General features: G+C 35.8%; 2 protein-coding genes across 2 annotated transcripts; both read left to right on the top strand.

Moving 5' to 3' along the window:
• Positions 1-1543: 1543 nt before the first annotated feature.
• LOC141689032 (chitinase 2-like) lies at positions 1544-2707 on the top strand. Its single transcript, XM_074493191.1, has one exon. It carries the CDS (start codon positions 1562-1564, stop codon positions 2468-2470), a length of 909 nt encoding a protein of 302 aa, XP_074349292.1. The 5' UTR covers positions 1544-1561; the 3' UTR covers positions 2471-2707.
• Positions 2708-2952: 245 nt separating this feature from the next.
• LOC141689031 (putative respiratory burst oxidase homolog protein H) lies at positions 2953-8046 on the top strand. The gene is made up of 14 exons (XM_074493190.1): positions 2953-3684; positions 3781-3943; positions 4055-4103; positions 4195-4308; positions 4528-5337; positions 5514-5606; positions 5690-5805; positions 5901-6003; positions 6218-6375; positions 6451-6610; positions 6681-6806; positions 7312-7440; positions 7528-7606; positions 7743-8046. The coding sequence occupies exons 1-14, from the start codon at positions 3318-3320 to the stop codon at positions 7850-7852; spliced, it is 2577 nt and encodes an 858-aa protein (XP_074349291.1). The 5' UTR covers positions 2953-3317; the 3' UTR covers positions 7853-8046.
• Positions 8047-10955: the final 2909 nt, after the last annotated feature.

Below are 10955 nucleotides of genomic sequence, written 5' to 3'. Positions count from 1 at the left end.
AACCTGTTGCGATCCGTGGTTTTGTGAAACAGGATCATTATAAATAATATTTCTTATACAAGTTGATATATTATGTTTGTGTTGTGGACCCCAAACTTCTGACCTGGGTTTGGAGGGCGCCACAGCTCTGAAACCAAATGTAAATGCATTAACATGGATTCTGAAAAGAACAGTAAACTGTACACTTACAAGAATCCAAAACAGAGGTTCCGAGAGAACAGTAAACAAAACAATCACATAAACTCATGGATCTTGAACTATATGATCATCACATACAAGTAGAAACATACCTGCCGACATGGCGACGATTAGTTGATAGCAACAGGGTCTTGTACGTCGGTGCTTCAATGGAGAAGAATGAATATCTCTCTCTTTTTTATATACGTTTATTTTATGTGTTCTTTTGGTTCTTGATACCACACTTTTGATGGAAAAGGTGGATGTATATATAGACAGAGAGAGGACCATCCATCTCACCTCAATATCTTACCTCTTAATTAATTATCCATCAGAATTAATTAAGTGAGGTATTTTTAACTCTTGAGTTTCCTATAGACCATTTTATGAGGAAAAAATTATGTAAAAATATAATTATAATTTCTTACAAACTTCACTTCAGAAAAACTGCTGGTTTGCTTTATACTAATTTTGTAATGATGAGAACTCTTTGATTTGTTGATTTAAGTGCTGCTTGCAAAAAAACCCAAAAAAGTTCCTGATCCTTAACATTTAAGCATAAACAAAAAAAAGGTATCGATTCTTAGTAGTGTGCAAAGCTTCAAAGCTGTCTTAATTTTCCGGTAACTTATCTTTATTTAGGATATCAGCGATTTTAGCAGTAAGCCTTTATCCTAATTATACTCCACACACAATGCTAGCTCCGGTGAGACTCGATTCTTTTAGCTTGACTTACCAAGAGAATAGGGGTGAGTATCCATAAGGTAAATTAATGCTTAGGATTTAAGAATTCTAACTTAGCAGTCTGGGTCATGCATCCAAGTATATCTCAATACTATCACTGCAGTTAGCAAAGCTGGCTTACCTAAATCACACATTAGGCATTCGATCTCTCTCTGAACAAAATCTCCTTTTCTTTTGGTTTCTTAGGTGACATATAGATGACAGACAAGCACAACTCGATATTTTCAGACATATGATATACGGATTTGGTTCTTCAACTCATTGCAATAAGAAATGCATTGTAATTATTAGCTAATTTGGTAGCAGCTGTAGAAAATGGCGCATTATGAGCTAAACTTGCACTATGTTAATATGATATGGTGATGGTCCTGGTGGGAATCTAGCAAAGATCTCCCTTTGTCTAGGTAAATAATGGTATATAACTAAACTACACCGCTATTTTTCATTGTCTTCCTTGACTAGCACCAGTGTCTAGTAGACTTCATCATTTTTAGTTTAGATTCAATAACTTTACCTAATCCACTCAGTTAGTGATTTAAGCATACTACTTATAATATTCCTAACCATTGTAGTATATATAGTGCTATGTTCTTCATACTGTAACCCAACAAGTTAAGAGAAAACATATAGATCATTAATTATGGAACTGTCTAAGCATATATATCTGATCCTTTTCATTTTTCAAGGTCTTATCTTTCATCACGTTGGTGCAACTAACTCTAATCTTTTCAGAGAATATATTGGAGCTGAGTTTCGAAATGTCAAATTTTCTGATGTTCCCATTCACCCAAACACTAATTTCCATTTCATCCTATCTTTTGCTATCGACTATACTACCGATCAGTCAAATCCATCTACCACTTTTGGTAAATTTAATGTGTTTTGGGACACAAATAATCTAAGCCCATCAGCAGTATCATCTATTAAGCAATCACATTCGAATGTCAGAGTTGCACTGAGCTTAGGAGGAGATTCTGTGGCTGGTACACCTGCTTACTTTGTTAACCCTCCTTCGATTGATTATTGGGTTTCTAATGCTGTTTCTTCGCTCACAAGAATCATCAGACAGTATAATTTAGATGGTATTGATATTGACTATGAGCACTTTCGAAAGGCATCTCCATATACGTTTGCTGAGTGCATTGGGAGGCTCATAACAACCCTCAAGAGGAATAATGTCATATCTTTTGCCTCAATAGCTCCATTTGATGGTTATCAAGCTCAACGCCACTATAAGGAACTTTGGAGTAGATATGGCTACGCCATAGATTATGTAAACTTCCAGTTTTACGCCTATGACTCTGGAACAACTGTGCCTCAGTTTTTGAGTTATTTCAGGGCTCAAACTTCAAATTATCAAGGTGCAAAGATCTTAGTCAGTTTTACAAGTGCTGGTGGTGGAGGCTTATCACCAGAAAATGGTTTCTTTACTGCCTGCAAAAGACTAAAAGATCAGCAACAACTTTACGGAATCTTTATTTGGTCAGCAGAGGACTCCATGTCTCGAGGATTCCAGTACGAGAGGCAATCACAAGCCTTGTTGACATGATCACACTGGCCTGTGCAACACATCACTCAACATATAATAATTACAGGAAATCTTTCAAGCAATGTAAGACCCTGTTAACAAATTTAAGTACTGGTTTCCACCAAGATCACATTAAGATTGTGGTGTTAATGATATACAAGCTGTAAAGAAGCTGAGATCATGTATTTTCACATCATCTGAACATCTGCTGACCTCTGACTCAGTCATATATGCATTTAAAACATTTGACAAAACTGATCCTTCCTAGACTTAACAAAAATCAATTTAGAAAATTAACAAAAATCACGATAGCAACAATGACGAATATTAACTGTACTACAGAAATTCATCACTGAGATGGGGGATCTATAAATTATAAAATTAATATCGAGTAAAAGATGGATTTATAAATTATAACGATGGAAAGTTTGAGCTCGAGTTTAGTTTAGAGTTCTAACGAGAATTAAGTCAAGTTGGCTCGTATAGCTAAATTAGCCGTATAATGTCTTAATACAAGATCTTGATGAGGGATCATTTTCTACTTGTTTCTACATTAACTAAAATTAGGTTTAGTCATCATGTATTGAACATGTGCATCTTTTATTTTTACTTAATAAACAGAATTCCCCGTTCATTACATTCTAATTTTAGATGAGTGATTAACTAAACTAACATTGTAAAGTTGATTTATTATTTGTCCTAGCTAGTTAACTTGTTGGTTTGAGCGATGTTTCCTCCTTTCTCTTCTCGCTTCTTTCACCACCACCATTTTCCATCACACCATGCAACTTGGAACTATCTTTCTTTCTCGGCACAATCCTGAAATCAATACTAAAACTAACAGGAAAACAAATCTGTTGTGGGGTTCATGGATAGATCACAGACACGTAAATCATCAGCCGAATCTGAAAACTTTAATCTTCAGGGCGTAAAGATTGATAAAATGGACAATGATATGGGAACAACGCGTCCACCATTGCCAAAAGCTACAAGCAAAAGTACTTTTAGTAGGCTTGGAAGTAACTTTAGATCGGCCTCTAGGAATGTAGCTAAAGGCCTTAACCAGAGGAAAGGCCCTCCTCAATCTGGCGCGCTTAAAGGCCTTAATAGTGTACGATTTATTGATAAGAAACAAGTAGGGAAAGAAGGTAAGGGTTGGAATGATGTTGAGACTCGTTTTCATCAAATGGCAGTGGATGGGAAGCTCAGTCGAGAAAAATTTGGAATTTGTGTTGGTAAATACTATATGCTTCACCTTTTTTGTTTTCCAGTGCATTTTGGTTAATTTTGTTGGTTGTGATCCATAATTCTATTTTTTTTTGGTTAAAAAGGAATGGGAGATAGCAGAGACTTCGCAGCAGAGCTATTCGATACCTTGGCGAGGCGTAGGGGAGTAAATGCAGAGAATGGAATAGACTTGGACCAGTTAAAGGTGTTTTGGGAAGACATTGCACTACAAGACAGTGATACAAGGCTTCACATATTTTTTGATATGTAAGGGACTTTTCTCTTGAGTGATAATTATAACACACTGTGTCAAAGAGTGATAAAATGTAATGTTATTTCTGCGACGTAACATGAAAATGTAACAATGGTAGTTTTCAGGTGTGACAAGAATGGCGACGGTAGATTAATAGAGGAAGAGGTGAAAGAGGTGAGGAAGCTAAAGCTGATATTACCAATCTTCATTTTGTGTTATTATTGATAATTGCAAGTGAGTTCGTCTAACTATTGTCATGAAAAAGGTACTTATTATGAGTGCTTCAGCTAACAAGCTCGGAAATTTTAAGAAACATGCGGGTCGCTATGCAGCTGTCATCATGGAAGAACTAGACCCTGATCATTTGGGCTATATAGAGGTAAAAGCGCCTAAGAAACTAAATTGTTATATCGTCTAATGCTCTAGTTTACGCTCAAGGACCCTCTTATGATCTTATAATTTTAGAAAATGCAGTTAAGATTTCTAGTTAATTATAATTTTAGAACTAGTACTGAAGCAATCTACATGCTCACACTGATGGCTCCTGAAATGTGTTGTTTAATTGCTAAAGCTCTTGTAATTGTTAATATGGAAACAGATGTGGCAACTTGAAACAATATTACGAGGGGGTTTGGCCTCTAAAGAAGGAGCCAACTCTGGTGGCACTGCTTTGAAGAAATCACAATCAGTAGCAAGAACCATGATACCTACAAAATACAGAGGTGTAATCGGTAAATATGTAGTTTTAGGTGTGGAAAAAATTTACGACAACTGGAAGCAAGTTTGGGTAATGTTCTTGTGGTTGTACATTAATGCGCTGCTCTTTAAGTGGAAGTTTGAAGAATACAAAGTGAAACCAAGTTTTATAGTCTGTGGCTATTGTGTTTGCATTGCCAAGGGTGCAGCCGAGACTCTCAAGTTCAACATGGCTCTCATTCTGATTCCTGTATGCAGGAAAACACTCACTCATCTCCGTGAAACATTTCTTGGAAGCTTTATACCTTTTGATGAGAACATTAACTTTCACAAAATTATTGCCTTGGGAATCACAATTGGGGCTATAGCACATACAACGTTTCATCTTACCTGCAATATTGTGAGAATGTCAACTTGTCCTCAGGCATTATTCATGAGTACCATTGGATCTAGTTTCGATTACAAGCAGCCATCTTATATGGACATTGTAATGACCGTTCCAGGTATAACCGGTATATTAATGATTGTGATTATGGCCTTTTCATTCACTCTAGCTACACATTCATTCAGAAGGAATGTAGTGAAATTGCCATGGATATTCCACCACTTGGCGGGTTTTAATTCCTTCTGGTTCTCACATCATCTTCTGGCGGTAGTCTATATCCTCTTCTACATTCATGGCACCATGTTAATCATTGGCAAGCAAAAGACGGTATGTTCATCTACATATGAAAAGAATTTATAAAGGCTAGTAAATTTACACAGAACTTTCTTATCAACATACTAATACTGTTATAATCAGAAATTTATTATATTATGTTAGCTACATTTCCATGTTTCTTAATTATCAGTAAAGCTAATGCTTCTGTAATATCTCATTTTATGCAGACATGGATGTACATTACAGTTCCAGTACTCGGCTATTTAACTGAAAGATTATTTGTTCTTCGTGATTTAAATCATGAAGTCCATATCATAAAGGTAGGTATTAGCGCATTAGATTCACCTAATGATATTGGTTGCAATTATATTATAAACAGAACTAATTTAATTATGAAATGCAGGCTATCATATACACTGGAAATGTGTTGGCATTATACATGAGCAAACCTCCACAATTCAAGTACAGGAGTGGGATGTACCTTTTTGTCAAGTGTCCAGATCTTTCATCTTTTGAATGGTATTCATACTACAATTACTCAGTAACATATATGATACTCATCTAGAGATGTTTTATTTAACATGCTTTTGAAAATAAACTACATTCATAAACAGGCATCCTTTCTCAATTACTTCTGCACCAGGAGACGACTACTTAAGTATTCACATTCGTACTTTAGGAGACTGGACCACTGAACTCAAAAACAGATTTGAGAAGGTAATATACTTACTAAAATTATCACTCTGAACTTAAGCTTGCGGACATAAATCCATTTTTCCCCGTATGAATTCACTGGGCTTCCCATCAAGTTGGAATTTAGATCAGCAAATGAAGCCCCTAGACTCTTTTCAGACAAATAACCCCGCTACCAAGATTTTGAATAACTATTTTATACTATGATTCTGTGAATTCTGATGTTTGCAAATTACAGGTCTGTGAAGTTGCTGCAGACGTAAAACCAAGACAAGGAAATCTTGTCAGAATTGAAACAAGATCACATGCAAGATCTGCGAGCATAGCTTCACTATCATCTGCGGATATAACTAAGTCAGGCCCAATGTTTATTCAGCCAGACTCGGCAGAACCAAAGTACGCATTAAATGATTTAAACTGCATATAATTTGATTAATGTATATCATCGTTAATTGATACTCTTTAGTGCAGTTTTCCAAGGATTCTCATCAAAGGACCTTATGGCGCCCCAGCTCAGAATTACAAGAAATATGACGTCCTTTTACTTATTGGCCTAGGAATAGGAGCAACTCCCTTTATCAGCATATTGAAAGACCTTTTAAACAACATTGTGCCAGGTTACAAAAAACTGGTAAGTTTAGTTCCCGATAACTTTTAACTGTTGAGTGTAAATACATAGAGGGTGATTTCAAGTACTGCAGGACTTGGATGAAGGCCTTGGTGACAAAATTCCAGAACGAGCATATTTCTATTGGGTAACAAGAGAACAAGGCTCCTTTGAATGGTTCAAAGGCGTAATGGATGATGTTGCAGAACAAGATGTTAATGTATGTTTCTAAAATTACAAACACTACTCAGTTATTTGGATTCCTTGATATAGCCTCACAATTCATTAATGCCAAAATCATCGGGATTCTTGCATTTTCAATCTGAAATTGGGGGCTTCGAGGCTTCACAAAAGGGGCTTTAAGTACAACTGTTGATGCAACTTTTGCCTTCGAAAATGCATGAATTGTTATATATGATCTTATCAGTGACAAAGTATCCCAAAGCCTCGAGGTGTTGGGAAAAGCCATTAATTGGATCTTGAATCTCTTTTAACCCCCCCCCCCCCCCCCACTTGAAAGCCAATCTTGGGTTTCAAGAGTGGATCACTTGGAGCCCTTGAGGCTAACATCAGTATCCAAATACATGTTTTAGAATATTGGGGATACAGGAACTCACAGGGACTTATACCATGTGAATGATCAACTTTTCTAGCTATTCAATTTTACCTGATCCCTCTAGCATTTCCACACATAAGCTTCCCTCACGAGTTTTCTGCTATTGCAGCATATAATTGAAATGCATAACTATCTGACTAGTGTATATGAAGAAGGCGACGCACGATCTGCACTCATAACAATGGTCCAGTCTTTGGAACGTGCTAAAAAGGGTGTTGATGTCGTTTCAGATAGCAAGGTATAAATTTATTACACCTGTTACGATCACTTGCACAATTATGGGGACTTCATCTTTTTTTTTTCTAATAATATAAAAGCAAATCAGATTATTACACACTTTGCAAGACCCAACTGGAGAAAGGTGTTTACTGAGATGGCGCAGACCCATGATCAACATATCATAGGTAATGTACATGTACTATTAAAGTACTAAAGATCTCACTGAGCTACTGCAAATAAAATTTTATTACTATTACACTTTTTTTGCAAGTATTCAACTGTTCTTCGTTTCCCAGACACTTAACTCAGCTAAATTTTCAGGCGTGTTTTACTGTGGGAGTACTACACTTACGAAACCACTCAGGGACCTCTGCGAAGAATTTAGCTTGGAATCCTCAAGTCGCTTTGAATTCCACAAGGAAAACTTTTAAAGTAGCTAGAAGGGCAGTATATAGTATAAAATGTTGTATACCGTACAGCAGATTGAGTCGCTTCTTTCTAACTTCTAAGTGTTAAGTGGTATAAAATCATGATGGGGCCTTCCTCTGACACCTTAAGATTTTAGAGCAATTGGTTACTTAACACTAAGACACATTGTACACACAGCAGAACTTTTGAATCTTTAAGTATTAGTTTAACGTAATCTTGTGAGTTAAATGTGAGATATGAATCCAAATGTTATATGTTACCTATCTTACCATATAAAATAGCGCGAGCAATGAAATAATACTAGCCTCTTCAGTGTGAGCGATGTTTAACCAAACGAGTTAAGCATTTTGATGGTTGAAACAGTCACAAAACTGACAAGTACCAGAACAATAAATTACAGGAAGTGGCCCGTTGCCCTTCCTTTACTGTACAGTGAACCCAAATTATGCAGCTGTAAGTTGTTTGATATCCCAAGGTGGCTATCCTTTACGCCTTCAGGCTTAACTTGAGGTATCATTCCTATCTCCCTGTTCCAGCAATGTCACCAAATATCGTTATCTCGTTTCTTCTCCAACATTGCTTAACCCTGGAGGATTCAAAATTGATAATTTTTTACAAGCCCTATTTTTCTTACTTGTATAGATGTAGGCATACACAACCTATGTAAACATGAAGGTTTTACAGAAGTAATTTCCCTGATGACATGTATTGAAATTATGTAAAATAAAAAACATAATATTGCAATCAGCACATTCAACATGCGTCCTCTGCAGTTCATTGTACACTAACAAAGTTGCAGATTATGGTTACGCGCCTCTAGAAACCATTTCCAGACCGCTATAAACCTTTTCTAGGCAACTAAAAACTCAAATACCCAAAAACTGTTCTTGTAATCCTGTAAACTTTATCGGATAACTTTCTAACCAGCGTCAGTTTCACAAGTAATTGAAGAGGCAGGGAAACAAAATCATGACTGAGGGCAAAACCAAGTACTAGGAATGAGTATCACATTAAAAAAAGCTCAGCTGTCAACATTATAATTCATACTTTCTCAAGTTTGGAATAGGACATAGGAAGTGTTCTAAATCCAACACTGACCTTTTATTTTTTGTAAGCTGGCCCTTTGTTCACCCAAGTTCATTTATTTTGTCAAATCTGTATAGATTCTATTTAGATCTACGCCTGTCTTACTTACTCAGTGTTTCCAACAAATATATGAAGACTTGAAGCAAAATGCAAAGAGTAAAGATCAATAAATGGAAATTACACAGCATGGTAAATTGAAGAATTGTTCTTCTAAATTAGAGCAATGAAGACTTTGTTTTCTGTTTTATTAGTGTTGCATACACTTGATTTTGGAGCTAGAGTTATATATGATATGTTGTCGTTTAATTTTTTTCTTGCTTTCTCCAACATTTCGCCAAATTAATATTTTTTCATTGAAATCAATCTAAATCGATCTTGGTATTTTTTTTACCGTGCACAAACCCACAAAATATAAGAAAAAACTGTTCAAGCATGCTTCTTCCCAAACTCTTTCCTTTTGTACTTGACTCCAAAAGGTGTAATTTCAGTCTCACACATATCAGAGCCATGCCAAACATGCCTTGGCAAATATCGTCGCACGTAGAAATTTTCAGAGCTGAGATGGGATCCTTCAAACACATTGACCTGCACAAATCCCGGTCTCCAATCGTCATTTCCATTCAATTTTAAGTATAGGTAACAAATTCTTGATTCAACACATTGTCCTGTAACACGAAACTGATCCACCATGCAAGCTTGAAATGGTTTTCTAGGAATGTCATCAAGAACTTGTGGTTGCAACGGATCAAGTCTTCTTAGGTGTTTTGAGTTAAGGTGGTGCACAAGTATGTCATTTGATTTTGTGTCTCCAAATCTCAAGCTCACATGGTTGGATGTTTCAGCACCTCTGGTACAAGTTGTTTCTATTGTAACGGCATAGGTACAATTTCCCTGATACACACCACAGCCAAACGTAATATATGAATTAGTACATAAAAACATTTAGTGTTGCTAAGATATCGATGATAGGAAGTGTAAAACCTCAAAGTTACCTTGTTAGCTGTTGAGAGCTTGGAACTTGCAGATTCTGCGAAAGTATCTGGAATCAATCCAGTACAGAGTGTAATAAATAAGAGAATCCATAAACCTCCGGAATGTCTCATTTTCATATGCATCAAGCTTAAAGAAGAACATATAAATCCAATTATGTAAGTAAAGATCAATGCAATTACTTATAGCAGTATTTCATGCCATTATTTCCTTTACATATCCTTTTCTTGAATGTTTTCTTAACTAAGATTCTTTGGTTTCTCTCCATTTCTGTAAAGTATATTATCCATTTTAAATGTGTCTATATATAAAATTTGTTGCAAAACCTTAAATTCTTCTTTTAAAGTGTGTGCTCTGCTTTTACCTATACCACTTTCGACAAACCATCATCTACTAGGTAAAGTAAAGAATATTACATGATCAAATGGATCAGACGGTGAGAATTAATTGAATAAGTAAATACTTGTGAAATGAGTTAGACATAAAGTTATGAGAATCATATGATGGAACCATTAACGCTATCTTCATGTTATTTTTTAAAATTTAACAAATTAAATTGACGAAACTTGTAATTAAGACTCCGTTTCAAGCTGAAAAACACGATATCAAGAAACACATTATGCGGACAATTTCTCAAATTTAAAGTTTTTTAAAAACATACCGACCTGTATTGACATCTCTTTAAGAGAGGCTCGTACTAGAATGACGAATCAGAGTAGAACATGCTGAGAAACTGTGGAGTAGCGTGATCCATGCATGGAGTATCAACCTGTGGAGTTAAACCCCTTAATTTTTTAGTTTGAAACTCGAAGGTTTACTGAAGGCTTTTCTAGAGAGGTTGTCTGCATCTGAGCCTACTTCCCAGATGGAAGTACACATGTTTCTAGTTCAGAATGCTTTTGAAGATGCTAGATTACTACAAACAGCGCTTTCTTATAATGAAAGCTAAGAATTATTTCTGTAGCGATTCTCAGTATGTAACAATAACTTGCAACTTATGTACATGAATTAGCATCAAGCTATCAACCA

This window comes from Apium graveolens, chromosome 10 (genome assembly GCF_009905375.1).
Source record: "Apium graveolens cultivar Ventura chromosome 10, ASM990537v1, whole genome shotgun sequence".
NCBI lineage: Eukaryota > Viridiplantae > Streptophyta > Magnoliopsida > Apiales > Apiaceae > Apium > Apium graveolens.
The sequence above is the reverse complement of the archived record's forward strand: the minus strand, read 5'-3'. Positions and strand labels throughout refer to the sequence as shown.

What these genes read in the sequence shown, in the direction of transcription:
- LOC141689031 (XM_074493190.1), top strand. Translation starts at nt 3,318, where the DNA reads ATGGATAGATCACAGACACGTAAATCATCAGCCGAATCTGAAAACTTT. An exon ending in TAGAGGAAGAGGTGAAAGAG is followed by an intron (nt 4,104 to 4,194) that starts GTGAGGAAGCTA and finishes GTCATGAAAAAG; the next exon opens with GTACTTATTATGAGTGCTTC. An exon ending in TTGCAGAACAAGATGTTAAT is followed by an intron (nt 6,807 to 7,311) that starts GTATGTTTCTAA and finishes CTGCTATTGCAG; the next exon opens with CATATAATTGAAATGCATAA.
- LOC141689032 (XM_074493191.1), top strand. Translation starts at nt 1,562, where the DNA reads ATGGAACTGTCTAAGCATATATATCTGATCCTTTTCATTTTTCAAGGT.